Source organism: Euwallacea similis, chromosome 8 (genome assembly GCF_039881205.1).
Source record: "Euwallacea similis isolate ESF13 chromosome 8, ESF131.1, whole genome shotgun sequence".
NCBI lineage: Eukaryota > Metazoa > Arthropoda > Insecta > Coleoptera > Curculionidae > Euwallacea > Euwallacea similis.
In genome coordinates, this window is record NC_089616.1 from 5,375,634 (window position 1) to 5,394,392 (window position 18,759).

The 18,759-nt window shown below is 34.8% G+C and overlaps 5 protein-coding genes across 10 annotated transcripts in view; 2 read left to right on the plus strand and 3 right to left on the minus strand.

Moving 5' to 3' along the window:
* LOC136410344 (adenosine 5'-monophosphoramidase HINT1-like) overlaps nt 1–18,759 on the minus strand; it is a 55,056-nt gene that overhangs the window by 893 nt on the left and 35,404 nt on the right. Inside the window, exon 1 of one of the 3 annotated variants that reach the window (XM_066392466.1) lies at nt 17,863–17,867. The exons of the other annotated variants lie outside the window; for them this stretch is intronic. The gene's annotated coding sequence lies outside the window, so the exon portion shown is untranslated. Of the gene's footprint in view, nt 1–17,862; nt 17,868–18,759 lie in introns of those variants that run through there. 3 annotated transcript variants of the gene reach the window in all.
* LOC136410321 (protein tramtrack, alpha isoform-like) lies at nt 42–10,393 on the plus strand. 3 transcript variants are annotated; one of them, XM_066392427.1, is made up of 8 exons: nt 42–1,229; nt 3,896–4,121; nt 5,390–5,577; nt 5,628–5,974; nt 6,138–6,161; nt 6,654–6,821; nt 6,899–7,022; nt 7,083–10,393. In XM_066392427.1, exons 1-8 carry the CDS (start codon nt 942–944, stop codon nt 7,236–7,238), a joined length of 1,521 nt encoding a protein of 506 aa, XP_066248524.1. In that variant the 5' UTR covers nt 42–941; the 3' UTR covers nt 7,239–10,393. The 3 variants fall into 3 exon arrangements, with proteins under 3 accessions (XP_066248524.1, XP_066248526.1, XP_066248525.1); XM_066392428.1 differs by having other exon boundaries at nt 45–1,229; nt 6,911–7,022; XM_066392429.1 differs by lacking the exon at nt 6,138–6,161 and having other exon boundaries at nt 44–1,229.
* Nucleotides 10,612–12,680, minus strand: nanos. Its single transcript, XM_066392456.1, has 5 exons — nt 11,921–12,680; nt 11,524–11,822; nt 11,393–11,464; nt 11,158–11,339; nt 10,612–11,102 (listed from the first exon to the last, which is right to left on the minus strand). The coding sequence occupies exons 1-5, from the start codon at nt 12,120–12,122 to the stop codon at nt 10,979–10,981; spliced, it is 879 nt and encodes a 292-aa protein (XP_066248553.1). The 5' UTR covers nt 12,123–12,680; the 3' UTR covers nt 10,612–10,978.
* LOC136410327 (phenoloxidase-activating factor 2) lies at nt 12,789–15,559 on the minus strand. 2 transcript variants are annotated; one of them, XM_066392440.1, is made up of 4 exons: nt 15,128–15,559; nt 14,919–15,066; nt 14,310–14,505; nt 12,789–13,812 (listed from the first exon to the last, which is right to left on the minus strand). In XM_066392440.1, the coding sequence occupies exons 2-4, from the start codon at nt 15,064–15,066 to the stop codon at nt 12,873–12,875; spliced, it is 1,284 nt and encodes a 427-aa protein (XP_066248537.1). In that variant the 5' UTR covers nt 15,128–15,559; the 3' UTR covers nt 12,789–12,872. The 2 variants fall into 2 exon arrangements, with proteins under 2 accessions (XP_066248537.1, XP_066248536.1); XM_066392439.1 differs by having other exon boundaries at nt 15,236–15,558.
* On the plus strand, nt 16,090–18,426 carry LOC136410324 (phenoloxidase-activating factor 2-like). The gene is made up of 7 exons (XM_066392432.1): nt 16,090–16,400; nt 16,464–16,770; nt 16,822–17,058; nt 17,115–17,264; nt 17,555–17,823; nt 17,983–18,146; nt 18,202–18,426. The coding sequence occupies exons 1-7, from the start codon at nt 16,382–16,384 to the stop codon at nt 18,397–18,399; spliced, it is 1,344 nt and encodes a 447-aa protein (XP_066248529.1). The 5' UTR covers nt 16,090–16,381; the 3' UTR covers nt 18,400–18,426.

Consider the following 18,759-nt stretch of genomic DNA (forward strand, 5'->3'; position numbering starts at 1 on the left):
TGTCAATGGTGTCATTCAGTTGTCAGCTTGGTGACTTTTGTCTTTTTTCGAGAAAATCGGTAAAAAAGCGTTTCCAATAGTTTTGTCCCTACAAAATAATCTAGCGTCTCTTTTCCAAAAGTTTTTCAAAAATTGAATAAATATCGCCGAAGGACTGTTTTTGAGCCAAAAATTGACAGTATTTTGCAGAAATTTGAGTGCATTTAACAATTCCGTGTGTATTAAAGTTGTCGATAAACAATAAAATTAGAAACGCGTTTGTTTATTGCGATTACAAGTGCGAAATTGCGTTCAATGAACTTGACATATCTAATAGATTTTCTCTTTCTTTTCCCAGGCTTGTGAAAAATCTCAAGTTTATAAAAATAAATATGAAAGGCCCAATTACGGAGTGTTTCCTCCGCAAAGTAGTGTAATTTTTGACCTCGTTTTGGTTTCGCATTTTGTGTATGTGCGTATATTCAGTGCCGTTAGCAAGTCGTTAAATAGCCAGTTGTTTACAAAAAGTGGTGGTGTTTACAAGTGGTCGTGGAATGGTGCCGGAAATTCCGAAAACCTTCAAAATATGGTGGTGATTTTTTGTAAGACGAAATGTATTGATTCGGCTCAAAGGCTTGGCCAATGCATGCCTTTTACGTAGCCGCTATTGGCTCACTGAATCATAAAAAAAACCAAACGACGTGTGTTTTTATGGGAATTTTCCAAATGACTGATGATTATTCACACAGCCAACTTCAACTTTTGAGAAAAAATTCTACGCTTTGCTGCCTAAAGACATATTAAAACTCTACAAACTGAAAACCCCAAAAATATTGATTTCCTTGAAAATCTTACAATTGTTGTTTAGAGAACGCTGACTCACCCAGAGCAATTCTTTTAATTTACCAAATATGTACTAATATGTCAGCCTAACAAAGCATCTACACAAAAATCAAACAAAGATGCTTCCTCAACAGTATTGTCTCAGATGGAGGTACCATCACTCGAACCTCCAAACTATGTTCTCGCAACTGTTGGATCGACAGGCCTTCTGCGATGTGACTCTCGCCTGCGAGGGACGAACGATTAAGGCACATAAGATTGTGCTCTCTGCTTGCAGTACCTACTTCGAAAAGATTCTGTCACAGTATGAAGAGAAGGACCCTATTCTTATAATGAAAGATGTGAAATATATAGATATTAAATGCCTTGTCGAATTCATGTACAAAGGAGAAATTAATGTTGAACATGTAAGTATCATAGAGGTTTTTTTTTATTCTTCTTTGATGATTTTGGATCCTTATAAGTGTAAAAATGACAGTGCAACTGTCACTTTAGAAATATAACAGGGAATAAACCATTTCCTTTGGTATTTAAAACTCCACAATTGTCAAAAAGTATTTCTACCAACGACTGATTTCATTATGCTTGTCAGTTTTACTTCCACAGAAATACAGTTCTGTTGGTGGAAAATGTCTCTTTGACAGTTATGTTACATTTTTATAACCAATGCAATAATGGCTGAAATGGCACTTACGAATTGACTTTCGATTGAAAAGGTGATGTCATAGTACATATGCCTGGTAGATACCTTTGATGTGTTTAATTCTGTAGAGTGCCTTCACCAAATTATTACATTGGATCATATAAAAAAGTAATGACTAGAAAACCAGAATTTGTAGAATAACTGTATTGTTTACTTACCAGTATCTAGGGATTAGAGTATAGTATGTTACTGGCTTAAGAGTAATTTTGGTAGTTTTAGCCACAAAATTTATTTTCGAAAATTTTTTATTAATAAAACTTTATGATATTAGTAAAAATTACTAATATAAAGTTATTATTAACCATTAAATTATACTAGAGATTAAGCTTTGAGGCCCAGTACGATCCCGTAGTTTTAAATTCAACCTGATATTTAAGTGTCAGATTTGACATATACATACATGATGTCTTACTTTCACACCCAAATAAGGTGTCCCCACTATTGTTATCTCTGAAACAGTAAAAATTAAAAATCGGTTAAATAGAAAAAAAATGGTCATATTACGGGACTTTTAATATGCCCTAATATACGTAATAATGGTTAGCAACTCGGTCCCTTTTTTCTCTCTCCGGGATTTTATGACAAATGTAAAAACTGAGCAGTCTAATAAAAACAAGTTTAAACATTTTTTTTTGTTAGTTCAATCTTCTCTACAACAGAAGCTCATTGTTATCCCAAGGTGACACTTCATGTTTAAGATATCAATACCAACTTAGTTTATATAAAATATAGTGGAATGCGATCTGCATCAGCCCGCATTCCACTAGTTAATTCTGCAGCTATACGGACAATAAAGTTTATAGAATGTATCAGTGCCAATGAGAAAAATTGAATAGAAAATTTATTTTCTGCAAAAGTAGGTACAATAAATATTAAATAAGTAATAAAATTTACAAGGAAAACTGCTTTACCGTCAATCCTCTGGTTGCAATTGATTATTACGGATAGATAGAAATTGAAATTGACCATAAGTATATGAGTCCAAAGTCTTTGCCTGGGGCTCAACTTCAAGTCAAAACTCCTCTTCAATTATCATATTACTAAGGGCATTTTTAGAATATATTGTGTATAGGAAATAGTTGTTAAAGGGATACATAAATAATAAAAACCTAAATAATAGGGTCAATAATGGGTATGTTATAACAATGCACACAACAATTCAACAAAGACATGCAACAAGTCAGGTAGTGTGGGGACACTAAAGGCTAAAATGGTAGAGATTGTATTTGAAAACAGCTTAATGTTATGAATAATAGAATCAACTTGTAATGTTCAGTAATCAGGTGTTAATTAAAACACGACAATAGTCGACACTTGCTACCGTTTGTACATAACTTTTCCTGTTAAATAAAGATTTATTTATTTATTCGTTTATTATAATTGAATTGCACAAAAAATATATTAAAAATTTTCCATAATTCGTAGTATAGCATAGACACCTACCTAAATACAAAATAATAGATATGTAAAAGCCGTTACCATTTGTTTACTTGCGAAACAACATAAGGCTTAATAAGGCTTCTTATTCGTTTATTTTGCCTCCAAGGCAAATTTTAGGTCATTGAAAAGGTAAAAATCTGAATCGAGAAAAAATTCAATGCTACGCTTATTATTGTTAATTTCCTTTCGTCACAGCCCACATTCCGAAAAAGTGATTCATTAAAAATTCCATTTTTTTTTAAAAACCATTTATCTTTGAAAAGTTCTAAATTAGATAAGAGCTGTTTTTTGAACTTTTGTTTATTTCATTATTTCATTCTTTTAGCAGTTCTTGCACAAAATACTTCAAGGTTCTGGGATATTGGCTTACGAGTTTTTGATTATTTCAGAATAAAGTATGTACAGTTATAATATGTTCTGGCTTGCACGGGTGTTGAAAAACTTTACAGTATTATTTATACTTCCCGTCTTTTTTTCTGCGGCTAATGATAACTATTCCTAATGGACTGCTGCCGCTGCCACCTCTACGTCGATTAGTTTCGATCATTAATTTCTTGCTTCTTAAAGCTCAACAGATCAAAAGCAACTTCTATGTGCTTTTATTTCATCGTTCCCATGGAAATTAACCTCTTGACAATATTATGAGAACGTTCAGTTTTCCACACGTAAAACAATAGTTTTTGCTAATGTTAATCTCCTTTCGCCAAAGAGAAGAGATGGTTATAAATAATAGACAATGACAATGGGTAAATTTGACAAATGAGTGAGGTTGGAATCTGCGCACTTGACGTCTAACAATATTTGACGTTTAACTATTCTTGAGTTTCTAACCTCACTTATGTGTCAAATTCTGTCAATTATTTCTACGAGTTAAAGTATGAGTATTCCATGATGGAACGAGGGATTTTCACAAATTAATTTTTTTTTTAGAATCATTTAGCAACTCTACTAAAGACAGCAGAAGAACTTCGAATAAAAGGTTTGGCTGAAGTGTCTTGGAAGGATGACGAGCAGGCTAACGTCTCGGCGGATGGAAATTCGAATGGTGTACAAGCGGCTATGCCACAAGTCACCACTGTTATGGATAGTCCTAAATATGACTCTCCAGCCCTCAATCATGCGTCCAATAAGAGGAGAAGAGGGCGGCCTCCCATAGGTAAGAAGATGTTGAGGAGGATGTTATTTATTCACCCCTATACACTATGAGTTTTGATTTTATAAATGTGATACCAAAAGTGGAAATTTAAAACACAGTCGCCTAAAATAATTATAAATTATCGTCAATTACATACATTCGAAAAATTAAATTTCCAGGCTGTTGCTTCTACAATGTTTATTATGACAAAAATTTAATTAATATGACTTCCACTTCTTATTCCCTTTAAGGTGGGACTCTTAATTATTGTATTATCAAAGTGTCATTAGATATTTGTTATTTTTTAAATAGTTTTTGACCGTAAATAATTAGCCAAAGAAGATTCCCTTGCCAGATGTTGTTTTGTTGTTTCTATTCAAGTTTAATTTTATATACCAAATTAACCCTCCATATTTCCAATGTGCAAAAATGTTAAAATTCAAATATATTATTTCGCGCCGTGTGTCGATTTTTAGAACGAATGAGCTATACCTTTGCAAAAGGTTGTAAAGCTTTTTGCATGTTTTGAAGCGATAAAATTCCTTGGATCATTCAGTTAAGTGTTAACGCGGCAACAAACGACTGTTGGTTGATGTTTTTTATATGGAATAAAATAATAATCGGCAAAGTAGTAGTGTTGTTTTATTTCAAACACTCGTGAGACACGGCATTAGAATAGGTGTTATTTAGTGAGGGAAATTGGGTATTTTGTGCTTTCGAAGTATATTATTTGTTGTGTCCATAAGTTGATACAGACCTTTTTGCACCTCAAGTATATTTGTTCAATTTTTTTCATAATAGGTTTGTTTTGATTTTTCCATTGTCAGCTGTTTGAGCATTCAATTATCAGCTCTTCAAAATTGTGAAGACATTCGTCTATAAAATTAATAATGGATTGGATAATTGTTTTTACATAAAACATTTTTATGTATGTCTTTTCAAGATTGACATTTTGTTCATCGTTCGTCATATAGACATTTTACAGTCCCCCTTTTCACCATGATTGGATGGTTAGAGTTATTATTCAAATAACTGTGTAATTTGGTTTTCATTTCTGATAAACTCTGGTTTCAAACTTTCATGAATTTTTTTATTTTGTCCTTTCTCAATGGAAAATTTCATATTAGATTCCCTGGAATTTAAATGATTCCGAAAGTTATCTAAATGATTATTGTCATGCTCGTATATTGAAAGAACATCATCGATATGTATGTCTCCGCCAAGGTAAAAATTTAAAATTGTAATCATAAACATGATTTCGTTAGATAGAGTGTTTGATATCTTTGCAGATGACTATGACGTACGATTCGCAACCCCCAAAATCACCAACGTGTCCGGTAATGTTAGTACCGTGGGCGACGATGCCTATTCGAACGATGCGATGTCTAGTAGCGAGCACGACCTACAAATCTGGGATGAAGACCAGGCGAATAACACGGACAATGAGGAGCCACCCATGAAGATCAAAAAGGAAGTTGTAAGTACCATTCACCCCATATACCCTTTTTCGTGCAACGAAATCGGTAGCCCCTAGACGAAGACGACGAGCAGAGCAATGCCTCCTTCTCTACAGAGAAGGTACCATCGCTGAATAACAGCAGCAAGACAGCGAGCAATGTCACCACATCTGGAAATCAGTCATTTTTGACGCCTGCCATTGAGAAAGAATGGCCGGATGTAGTTAAAATGACCGAATATTTGAACACGGGCCGCAGGCAACAGTTCTGGGAGGAACCGTTCACCAAGAGAGTAATGGACGCCATCAAAACGAAGAGTCTGGAAATGAAAGTAGCTGCCGAACTGTTGGGTGTCTCTTATGGAACTTTGTACGGACGGTATAGGGACTCCTACGGCTGTTTGAAGCATCCTTACAGGTAAGTTTTGGGGGGGGGGGGTGTACAGTTTACTGAAATGTTTTCATTCGAAGTGGTTTTGTCAAGCTTTCCTTTAAGTAAAAGGATATTTCATTAATCTTTGTGTAAATGACTCAATAGCTTCATTTGCAAATCACTGAAATTATTATCTTTAATTTTGCAGTTTTCACCCAATATTTAACAGAAGGTATGCCAATCAGAGTGTTAATAGCTTGAGTTTAAATAACTTCTTAATTTAGTTGAATGCTCCTTGTGTAGTTTCATTTTTCAAGTGAGTGTGTCCAGTATGTGTAAAAAAAATTGCTGCTTTAATTGTTGCATAATCTATTATTTAGGCCCTCATTTAGTGGCACCGCTTGAGCGACACGTTATCGCTCGATGCCGCTAATAATTAATAAAATTTGACATTTAATTTTTTATTTAACATTCATTTCTTTTATTGAAAATTAAACATTTTACTTTTATTTATTTCTATAACATGTCCCATTGATAATTTTGTTTATTTTGCATGTTTGTCACCGTGCATGTGTTTCTTCTTAGTTAACTTTTGTTCAAACATAATGTTTCAAGTTTGTTTGTAAAAGCATTAAATATGATTCAAGTAGGTATATGAGTCAAGCTTTTTTGAAAACTCTTAAAGCGCTTGGCAAGAACCAATTTCTAAGTTGCACTTTGACAGGGTGCGGGACTTTTGGACGGAACAAGGACCGACCGATATTTTACTGAAACTGAAACGCAAGGAAATTACCCTGTTCAGAGCGGCTGAGCAACTCAACGTTACTCCCCAAACGCTTTCCAACTATTTGATTTCGATGTCGCAGGCCGATAATCAAGAAAATATTTCCAGGTAGGGGCTTTTAACTGTTGTTGGATGTTATACCCCGCCATAATTTTTTCCCAATTCCCTCCCGACCTAAACAGTAGTTTAACTTCCAGCGTTTATCCGGCCAAACAGGAAGGTTCTTACGACGAAGGCACTTCCGACGACGAGGCCGATTCTATTTTACCAGACATTCCTTCAAATAGCGGCAACGAATTTAAAAATTTGGTAAATTGCCTATTGAATGTCATAATCCAGTGTCACAATTTTACATGCGTGTCTGTTAAGGTCGCTTCATCTGACGGGGGCCTGGCGAGTCATCCAGACATCACGTTGGTCAAAAAAGAGAAACCGGATAATCCGGTAACGCCGGTCAAAAAAGAAAAGCCTGACAATCCGGTAAACAACAATTCAGATCATTCCGAATCGAGCAGCGATAAGTGAGCTACTCGTTCCGCTAACGCAGGGTAGCAACTGAAGAATACTACATCATGACCTAATTAACGGTATTTGCACGCATTTTCTTTCTCGTAAGAATGAACTTAGAAACAACCTTGGCTCGCCATGGAAAGGAGATGTTTTTCACCCAACAGAAACTCAATTTGACATATGTAGGTTCAAAATCTAACTTCAATTGTGTGCAAAATTCGAGTTAAGGGAAAAATATCTACCATTCATGGCGAAACAAGATTTTTTTCCAACAAATTGCAATAACATACAATGTTTGTCAAAGAACCGGGGCGGTCAAATATTTATCAAACGCAACCTACTTAAAAATCGAATTTGCGAAGTTAAGTCCACATTGCCAACTTGATTTTTTATGGGTGGTTTCAGTTCTTTTGACAAAAACCCTGTATATGTGAAGAGCACTATCGCCTCGATCATGCTAAACTGTATTATAGGTTTAGTAGTTTTATAGATAAATTTTTCCATTTCCTTTAGTATTTCGTACAGACCAAAGTAATATTAGCACTATCTCCTATTTAATTTTAAATTTAAGAGAAACATTTCCACTAGTAATCATTACTAGATGCATATTAATGACAATTGAAAGCATCCGCGTTAAAAAAACGGTAAATTCGCGGATTTAAATGTGATTTTTGACGTTGCGCTTTTTGTTCTATGATGATTATTATTATCGTGTATTATAATTTATTTTTTTAAGCGTTAGGTTACGACCGGTTTGAGCTTTTCCCTACGTACGTAATCAAATCAGATAGATCTGCTTCGCATCGGGGGTAAATTTAAGAAGTAATCTCACAATTTTACGTATTAAGCTTACACGAGGGCTCAAGTGAGGGTCGCAGAAATCAAAATGTTGCCTTTCATAGACTGAACTGCTTGACAAAGAATTTTTTCGTTTGATAAGATTGTCGCGCATGAAAAAAAGCGTGCATGAAAACAGTCAAATTGTTGTTGAATGTGTACATTCTGGTGATAAAACAAGAATGTACGGAATTTTTGACAACATTGTAAGAGGCTTGATGACTTGACGGATGTTGTGATTTATTTGCCTCCTTGAAACAAAAGTAAAGCAAAGCGCTGCTAAACCTATTTTTTATTTTATTTATGGTGATTTTGGGCATAAGACATGCAAACGGTTTCAGCTTTGTCGTATATTTAATTATTTTTCTGTCAAAATCTAACAGTTCAAGAATTTAATCTTTTCTTCTCCCCGTTAATGTCAATTATCAGTCACACACACAGTTAGTCACTTTCAAGAGTCATGCGTTCTAAACATTCAACAACCATTAGACGGTTTTTAGGTATTATTACTATATATTTGGTGGTTTTCTTTAAGTAAAGAGTCCACGTGTGTACAGAATAATAATTCCGGCAATAACCGTCTTTATACATAAATTTTTGCATAACAATATGATGTACCTGATTCTTTTCTCTCTATAGTAGTATTTTTGTAGATGTTCATAGTAGTGTTACACGTTAATAATTTAAGAAGTAGAACGTTCTTATTTCGGATAGTCTGACGTAAATGACAAAATACAGACTCTGAAGACGGTTATTATTGGCAATTTTTAGAGTGTAGGAAGTAAGAGTGTTCGAGTGATAAAACTATTATATCGTAAGATTTGAATAAAAACGTATGAGTAGCTCAGGACTATAAGCCCAACTCTGCAATCAAGCGGTGTTGCACGAATATCACAAAAAACTATATTTCGGCCACATTTTTGTATTTTGCACATGTCTTGGGTGGTAAAACTGGTCGAAGACTGGGGGTTTTGTCGGGTAAATCCAAGTCTGCATACGCAGAACAACCCTTGTTGAGTTCCTAAATAATAAACCCTGTTAGAGGATATTTTTTTAATTATTCTTCGCAAAACCACCGAATCTATTACCTAAGACATCAAGTTAGTCCTTAGCCAGTAAGCGTAGGTTATACTTGTTCATATCACAACGTATTTCCTTCACTTTCAGTATTCGCAATTATAGTGTGCATTCATTTAAGCTGTAGCAAAGCTTTGAATTAGAGATACATATAACGTGTAAGTCTATATAAACAAAATTTTCGTCTATATAAGGATTTGGTTTAAGTAAGTATAGTATATTATATTTGTATTTATAGCGACGTGTTCGTGACATGGGATTTCCTGTAGCCTCCCTCTTTTTGAATGTTTTAACGTATATTTCATCAGCGGAATTTCTTACACATTCAAGTAATGTGTGAATTACGCAAAAGGACCTTTTAATTTTCGCATTACGTAATAGAGGTACGTATGTTGAAACATTTAAATCAGAATTATCACTTTGTTGAGTGCCTAATTGGTAAGTTAAAAATAGATTTACTACCGGAATGGATAGATAAGTTTAATGATCTGCTACACAGTAAAAAATATCATTTTTGAATAAATTTAATAATAATAATAAAGCTTTGAGTTATTATAAGCCAAAAAAAAATGTAGTGTACATTAATATTCTATGGTTTTCGTGTCTCTGATTATCTATTTAAACGAATTTCTCATTAAGTCGACGCTTCACTTTAATTTGGAAGCTTTCTCAGAATTAAAAAGGCAAGCGGCACCAAATCTAAAAGGATCATCAAATATCATGAAAAGGGGCAATTAGCATAAATTTATCAAGATTTAAAAATTATTTTAAAATTAATTTCTGAAAATGTACAAACAAAAGTTTTCGCTTTTGGGGCTCTTAAAATTTGTGATTTGTCAATTTTTAAATTTCAGTTGTTTCCTACTAATTGCCCCTTTACATGATAGTTATTGCTCGTTCTGCATTTTGTGTCGTTTTCCCTTTTAATCCTGAGAAAATTTTAAATTAATGCGAAACGTCGGCCTAACGAGAAATCCTGTTTTTTATTGTCCCTCATCGATTTTTTATTGCAGCAAAATTTCAAAAGTTTTTTGACCAGTAATAAATTAATATATCATTAATAATAGCTTATAATAGCAAAAAACTTTTCGTAAACAACACCATTCATTTTAGAAAATTTTTTTGCAAGCTTTTTTAAGTTTTGTGATTATATTAGTGTTTTTTACTTAATACTTATACATACCATTTCAATATTTAATAATGTTGTATTAGGTATAATTATTCCTTTTTTTATTTATTAAAGATTTTGATATATTTGTCTGGATGTTTTCATATGTCTGTAGCTCCTAACAACAAGTTAATTAGGGAAAAGTGCTTTAATTTCAAATCTATCAATCTATGGACGTGGAACATTTGCGTCCATGTCACGAATCACCTAAAGAAATACAGAGAATTCAAACACTTCATATTAGCTTAACTGAAAATAAGATATTTTTATTTTTTATAATAAAATAGAGAGAACTAAAAAATTATAGAATCGTTTAAAACAAAAAAAATTGACATGAAAACAATAACGAAATTATTGCGTTAATACTTGCACAAAATCAACATTAATATATAGGATGTTTTTTTAAAATACTTTCACTATTGCTATTTCCTAAATGGCAAAAGTTACAAAATCAGTTAAGTAGTGGAAGCACTTACAAAAAAATATCCTACAGAGGGCACCTATATTGATATATAAAATGTTAAAACATACATAAATTCAAACAGTTAAAAGTAAAATTAAAACATGCCACAAAATCACAATACAAAAGAATCGATAAAATTAATAATATTGAAACGTAAAAAAATCATTCAATGTCAAAAATCTTTTAAATATTTTTTGTTGTAAGTCGCGCTTAAAGTAAATTGTATGCCTTTGCCAATTTCCCATACTGACCCTTAATAAAACCTTCATATAATGGGCAGTACTTTCTGGTGTGAGAATAAGCGCCAGTAGCTCCGCAAAGATCACAAGTGTACCTATATCGATGAATTTAACATAAATTGATAAAATTAATTGGGAAATACTACCCACCGTCTTAAAATTGGACACGTAACGGTACCATCAGAGGCTTTGGTCTCATGACTGGTATACACCAATTCAGGTTCTCTATTTTTGAAGCAAAATCGACAAATCGGTCTCAATAAGTTGTAGCTATTCAATCCTGCAGGATTTTGTTTATATTGGTTTGAAATTGATTGAAGCGTAGATCGAAGCTTAAATAAAATGAATAGTTACTTAAAAATATTCAAAAGCCCTATAAACTAACCTGAGTGAAGGGGTTGTTTCCATAGATTTTCTCAGTCAGTTCTGTGTCTTTACTGGATCCGTTTTTATTTGTCTGATGGGTAATTATTTAAATATAGCTGCGGTTATTGAAGCAAATAATTGTAATATTACCTGACCAGAATGCAGTATCGTACCGCCTTTAATCCATCTTGCATTTATTGGATAAGAATTAAATTTGGGCAAAAAAGAATTTTTATAAAATAAACCTGATGAGTGCTTTAACTCCATAGATTCAAACACTTTACTTCTGTTGGAGTCTCCCGAGTCCTCAGAAGTGGGTTGTCTAGGAGAATGTTTCCTAATTCGCCGTTTTCCATTGGCTTCTTTTGGAGATGAAATTTGCCCATTAGATGTTGAGGTCCAAGTGGTGTAGACTTTGTTGCCGAATTTACAACTTTTGTAGATGAGGTCTGAAACATTTTTGAAGCGTAAAGTAAATTACACATCAGATTTACAATTTTTCATTAAACATTTAGTAGTTTTCAAATTTTTTATAAATTTTATCCACCTTCGTGTGATGCTCCACAATTTTCAGAACGCCCACTAGTTGCTACGCCATCAGTATAGCTAGATTCGAGGGTCGTAGTTACGTCACCATCACACCAAAAATGCAGGAAACGATTGTAAAAATATTCCTCAAACACGTCTTCATACTTTTGTTTATCGTACAAATTGTTAACCGAGTTTGAATTATTTAACACGTTATACATTTTACCGAAAATACAAGTTTAAGTTATCGGAAGAGCGCCTGGAAAGTGACTATTGAACAGAATTTTTATGTGTAGGTAATAAATTGAGCAACTGCTCCCTACCACTGACTTAATTTTATAAGGAACAAAACTATTAGTTTGAGGAAAGTGTACAAAAAATGTAGGTACCTATGGACGAAAATAAGTTTCCCGAAAGGTAATAATCTCAAAGGAAATCGGAAGAACCATTTGTTTATAATGCTATTTTTAAGTCAGGTACATTTTATATACCCTTTTAACCCTTATTTTTCAACATCTTTTGTAGTCTATGTTGAAATTTGTAGAAAAAAATTGACATGTATGATACAACGTTTGACGAACATTAAAAAAAATTCGCAGTAAACGAGAGATGACTAACAGTTGAAAATTTGCCGCACAAAATGCAACAGATACTGAGCAATTGTTTTTATAGGCAAAGTTTAGAATGATGGCGTCGATTATGGTGTATTCTGCTCGTTACACAGTTGTTTCTTAATCGATTTCAAGATTTTGAAAACTAGTATATAGAGGAAGTCTGATTCCATCAAATTATATTACATCAGAAAATACCAGTGAAAAAATATGCATTTAATAGGATATTTTCTTTTTTCCTTTGTTGTTTCCTAAATGTCCTACAAATCAAAGATATTTCTTATCGCATCTTTAATAACTGGACAAATATAAAAATAGTCTTAATATAACTAAAACTTATTTACATAATAATATTCTATATTAACTTTGATACGAGGATGTGTCTAATCCAAAAGACCTCACTTGGGTATCGATCCAATCTCGAAACAGAGGCACATTTACATACACTCCAGGCGTGTTGTGTTCGCCACATCCAATTCCCCAAGCAACTATCCCATACTGGTAGTACCGGTCCTTTTTCCCTGCAATGGGGCATACCAGGGGACTACCCCCATCGCCTTTGCAAGTGTCTTTTCCGGGATCTCCTCCTGCGCACACAAACGAGTTGTGAAGCTGGAAGTATTGTCCCAGCCTGGTGGTACGCAACTGACTCTGACATTTATCATGAGCAACAGTGGGAAGATCAATTTTCTTCAAAATAACCTGGTATATCCCTTTCTGACCAAACACGTCCTTACCCCAACCAGTGGCATAACACGTGGCCCCATTCTCGATGGTTCCTTGAGGGGGCAGGCAAATGGTGTCTACATTTTCCGCCAATTTAAATGGAGAATCCAGATATAAAACGGCAATGTCGTTGTAAAGAGCACCTGCATAGTATTGAGGATGCGATATAATGGTCTGCACTTGTCGGTCTTGGTGAGGATATATTTCTTGGGTGTGCTGGGTGTCCCATTCGCCTGCTCTGATTTTGAAAATTTTGTCCTTACCGCTGACGCAATGCGCAGCCGTTACTACCACTTGGGGATGCACCAGCGCCCCACCACATTGATACACGTTGAGCTTATTTGGATTGCCTTCGATGGTTTCTTCTCGGAGTAAGGCCACCATCCAGGGAAATTCACCAAATTGAGCTTCGTTTTCGTTGTCGCCGGTTATCCGGAAACCGATCCCTTCGGGGTGGCGATAGCCGCATCCCGACTGTTTCACTAGAGGCGGCGCGGGTGTGATAGGAATCTCTTCTTGGTTTTCTTTATCGCAGCACACTTCTAGGTAGGTTTCGCAAGGACCGTCGTTAATTCTGTAAAATTTGGCATTGATGGAATTTTAAGAACTGACCATTAATTTTAATGGCGAATTTCAAAATGTCAAATCGTCTATATAGAATTATACTGTCGTAAGTGTCAAAATTTTGAAAACTGATATTTCTTTTTTTCTTGAAGAGTTTAACACTAAAGCTTCATAAAAAATATCGTATGTAATAAGTTTTTTCTTTGTTAATGTAAAAAATTTGGAATTACGTAGTCGTTAAATAATAATAATAATCCTAATAGTACAGTAAAATATTTGGACCTCATTGTTTCTGATACAGGTTAAATGTACATACGACAGTATAATTCTATATAGACGAAATGTAGAAAATGATTCAAAGTTGTGTGACAAAATCGCCGCAGAAAACTCATCTCGTTTTCAGTTCGATACATTACTTACACATCAAAAATAATAGAAAAAAGGTCGGCCATTTTGTCGCATATTTTTGATAAGTATCCCCCGAATTCGCCACTTTTCCCCTACAACCTTATGTCAATAATGCCCGCTCCATTGGTGTTAATGGTGCCATTGTTACAGAGGTAGTAAGGCACGCAGGTGCAGCTTCCCACCCCGGGAATACCACCCCCAATGTTGCCGCCAATGGCCGGGGAGGCTGTGGTGGATGAACTTGAAGCGGTCGTGAGGCCTCCCCAAATGTCCGCGATTGTTTTATTCAAATCAGCTGCATGATGAGGGAAAACAAACAATAAACCTATTTTTATCATACGCAAGGCGGTGTTTTTGAAGTAAAAAATTTGAATTTCATATTATGTAATATGTTCATAATTTGCATTTTTTTAGCCTATGTTTGATTTAACCGAAAGTAATCTTAACTTCATTATTTTAAACATTTAACTGTAAAAAAATCGTAATTTTTGTTTTAAAAATTGTGCAAAAATTTAAAGGGGGGAATCACTTTACGAAAGCAGCGTGGGGTTAAAAATTCAGCAAATGTTACATTTTATTAAATATGCGTTAAAACTTCTAATTTCACTCATGCATCAAGTTCTGTCACTGTCCATTATTTATACAGGGAGAAACATGTACTTTCCATGACGAACGAAGATGTGATATATGAAATTTTAAATATTTTACCAGTAAAGAGATTGTTGCCAGCTGAAGCGTTTCCCGCGGCTTGTTTGAGCAAATCGGCAACGCTAGCACCACCTTGGGCAGCGGGTTGGCATTGTACTATGAGAAGCAGGGTTGCCCCCATGGTAAGGTGAATCACAGAACGTTTCATCTGAAAATTTTGTTTGGCCACATATAGAAGCAGATTTGTTTTGTAAAACAAACAAACATACTTTACAACAATTTTAAACCGCAACCAAATAACTCAGAAACCAAGCTACAGCAGATTCTTTCTCTTAACAAACAACAAATTTACGCAAAAATACAATGATTGTTATTACCTTGATGATGATGGTGTTATTTTCTAAACCAGTGCCGCGGTACCACTTGCTGCACTTGAACCACACGTCTAATAATCTGGTGTTTGGGTTTTACTAAGTGGTATTCCTTGAATTCGATCCTGTACCACCAAGAAGCCAATGAAAAATGAAAAATCCCCCTGTGTTGTGCGCAGAGACCAGTCTGTACTGGACGGTCTTCATTAGTTGACCATTAAACTGGCCCGTTTTGGATTCTTTTAATGATATGGACGGGTCATATATTTTACTTTATAAATATTCTTATTATTATGATAATTATTTTTGTTTATTAGCTTCGACAGGGGCGCACGCAGCAAATTAAATTATCGGTTGCTTAATCGCAATTACAATTTGGATAAATATGCATAGATGGATTCCAACCTAATTATTGCGTAATGCCAATTAGAAATAATAAAATATTCCAACACTTATGGGTGCATAATATTACAATTAGTCAGTAGTAAATAGTCTTTCCCTTAATATCTAATAATGATATTGAAAACAAGATTGAGATAACTAACAAAAAAGGTTAAAAGGTTTAAAAAAGGTTAAGCATTTAATGCAAATATCCATCTCTGTTTTGAGGTGATAACTATTCTTATTAAGCGTCCTATTCATTTCAAAATCACCATACCCAGAATCAGTACCCTATACGTAATGCGGGATTTCCATGTTATTTCATTGTGACGATCGCACGTTCAGGACAGGGCTCATAATATATTCAACATGCTAATCATTTTTAATTAATTCAATAAACCTTTACAGGAGATCATTCAAATTTCCGCCGTGGTTTTGACACAAAAGAAAATGAAATTTTTCATATGCACTCGTGCCATCAGAACTCTATAGGCGTTGAGGGATCTCCGCCACTGATTTGCCATAGTGGGAGATTCAAAGTCAAGCAGATAAACAAAGTGATTGTGGACCTAACCAGTCAGACGGTGGTGCCCATCTAGAAATCTGAATTTCTATAATTCCCAAGGTTAACGGATAATGATTTCTTGTTATTAACGCAAGAGCGAAGAATTGAATTGAGTGAATGGTTATTATAGATATCGGTCAAGATCTAGCGGGAAATCCCTATTTTTGAAATTGTGCATCAACTATTGGTAATTGTTGAAGACCAGTATGAAGAGGAAAATCGATGGTAAGTTTGCTTTCTACTTCTGATTATTCCCATCATCTTAAGGTAACTAATTTTTCTTTGAAGGTTTGTTCTCTTTTCAAATCATTCTGTTGGTGCTATCAAAAGTCAACAGCCAAAATCAAGAAGACATTCAAAGGGTCGAAGATTTCTACAAGACCAACCAAACGGTGGACCCTTTTTCTTTCCTGATCGAAGTGACCTCACCGAGACCAACAGATTTAGCACCCTTGGAAAAGTGCGGTGAGGGTAGCGATGAGCGCAAACACAGGTGTGTTTCATATTTCAATTGCGACAGAGATACCAACATGATTATCATAGAGGACGAGGGAAAGTCTGTTAATACGAATGGAATTGGTCTGATTGATATCAGGTAAGTTTGTTGATTAAATTGTCATAAAAAGATACCATGAAGGGATGCTAGGATTGGTGTCAACAAGTGCGACCATTATTTGGATGTTTGTTGTGGGCTACCTCAAGAGAGCAATAGGGAGCCTGGAAATCTAGATCCGGTCAATCCGGGATCGGTTCGTCCACCCGTATCGTCGACCACAAGCACAACTACGCATCCTCCATTATCACCATCTACACCTAGACCTAGTTCAGTGCAATGCGGTATTCGCAATCCTACAGGAATTGACTTTACCATTACTGGGAATAAGTAAGAGGCACTTCCTAGTAATGAAAAAATGTATTACTTGAAAAAGTTACTTTTAGTAATAACGAAGCAGAATATGGCGAATTTCCATGGATGGTTGCAATTTTAAGACGGAACTTCAACCGTCGAGCCAATGAATCTTTAGCAATTTGCGGAGGTTCGTTAATAGCTCTCAATGTAGTTCTCACTGGGGCTCATTGTGTTGCAGAGTAAGTTACAATGGTTTGCTTTATTCGCTTGAATATTACCGTGGGTCGAGTAAGAAAAAGTCGCTTCAGAATAACTATTATGTTGCTACGATTTAAAAAACTGGTGATACGTCAATGCCTCAAGGATTTTTTACAAAAATATTCTTATATCATAATGAAGGCTGTAGTAAGTAGTGATTCAAATTAGTCTATTCTAGAGTGGAATATCTAGCTAGCATATTATTCGAGTTTACTCGTTATAACTCATCCGTATTTTTGGGCATCAAATTTTAATTTTATTTTTTCGTTAGTTTGGACACGAGCGAATATATGGTACGAGCAGGTGAATGGGACACTCAAACGACAAAGGAACGATTGCCTCATCAAGAAAGAAACGTGCAGCAAGTAATTACACACGAAGAATACACGCCCCAAGTAATATTCAATGACGTGGCATTGCTGATTTTAAGTAGACCTTTCGATAGAGCTGACAATATTGGGACAATATGTCTTCCAAACCAAGGAGGATCCATTTCATCGCGAAACTGTTTTGCAAGCGGATGGGGAAAAGATGTTTTTGGTAATGCTCTTTTCTACTTTTTCTATATCAATAATTGACAATTAACAAATGAGGGAAGTTAAAAGCCTGAGAGAGATCCAAATTGAATTTCTGAGATAATTTTTTTGTCAAGTATCAAATGTCAAAAGTATACTCCTTTACTTTTTTTCTCTATTTTAGGTAAAGAAGGTAAGTATCAAGTGATTCTCAAAAAAATTGAACTACCCAAAGTCAGCTTTGATGAATGTCAACAAGCTCTGAGACGAACCCGCCTTGGAGCTTCATTCAAGTTGCACAAAAGTTTCATGTGTGCCGGTGGAGAACAAGGAAAAGACACATGCACTGTACGACCCCGTGTTTTAATAATTTGTGGTATTACATAGACATCCTCTTTAACAGGGAGACGGAGGTAGTCCTTTAGTGTGCCCGGATTTGAACAATCCCGACAGATACGTTCAATCCGGAATAGTGGCCTGGGGAATTGGCTGTGGCGAGCAGGGAATTCCCGGAGTTTACGTAGACGTCACCAAATTTAGAAGTTGGATAGATAATATGTTGTCAAGACTGAATATTGATGTAGGAAGCTATAATGTTTAGGTTTAATAAAGTTTAATTTTGAATGTATTAACTCAATAATTATATGTACCATATTACACAAAAATCAATTCTAGAAGAATTTCTAAAGATGGTGCAGGGAACTCTTATGAAAATTACGAATTGTCAAAGAAACCGAAGCTTCTTACTGGTTGAGTCAAAATTGGGAAATTCTGTTCTGAGGTTCCGTAGAATTATTATTTGCAAACCAAAAAATTAGGTGTTCAGCTTTTGAGATTTCGAAGGATTTTGTTTAATAAGTTTCTTGTACTTGAAAATCCTGCATTTGCTCAAAGAAATTAAAGAGAGTGAGAAAATTAATGCCAGGGAATAATAATCAGGACAGTGATTGGGAAATGTTTA

Coding starts and splice junctions, on each gene's coding strand:
- LOC136410321 (XM_066392427.1), top strand. CDS start 942: ATGCTTCCTCAACAGTATTGTCTCAGATGGAGGTACCATCACTCGAAC. Junction 5,578..5,627: donor TGAAGATCAAAAAGGAAGTT/GTAAGTACCATT, acceptor CGAAATCGGTAG/CCCCTAGACGAAGACGACGA. Junction 5,975..6,137: donor TGTTTGAAGCATCCTTACAG/GTAAGTTTTGGG, acceptor TTAATTTTGCAG/TTTTCACCCAATATTTAACA.
- nanos (XM_066392456.1), bottom strand. CDS start 12,122: ATGTATAACGTGTTAAATAATTCAAACTCGGTTAACAATTTGTACGAT. Junction 11,823..11,920: donor TTGTGGAGCATCACACGAAG/GTGGATAAAATT, acceptor AAAATGTTTCAG/ACCTCATCTACAAAAGTTGT. Junction 11,340..11,392: donor GAAACAACCCCTTCACTCAG/GTTAGTTTATAG, acceptor ATTTTATTTAAG/CTTCGATCTACGCTTCAATC.
- LOC136410327 (XM_066392440.1), bottom strand. CDS start 15,066: ATGAAACGTTCTGTGATTCACCTTACCATGGGGGCAACCCTGCTTCTC. Junction 14,506..14,918: donor TGGCAACAATCTCTTTACTG/GTAAAATATTTA, acceptor CTCATCATGCAG/CTGATTTGAATAAAACAATC. Junction 13,813..14,309: donor GCGGGCATTATTGACATAAG/GTTGTAGGGGAA, acceptor CAAATTTTACAG/AATTAACGACGGTCCTTGCG.
- LOC136410324 (XM_066392432.1), top strand. Junction 17,265..17,554: donor GGGGCTCATTGTGTTGCAGA/GTAAGTTACAAT, acceptor TTTTTTCGTTAG/TTTGGACACGAGCGAATATA. Junction 17,824..17,982: donor ATGGGGAAAAGATGTTTTTG/GTAATGCTCTTT, acceptor TCTCTATTTTAG/GTAAAGAAGGTAAGTATCAA.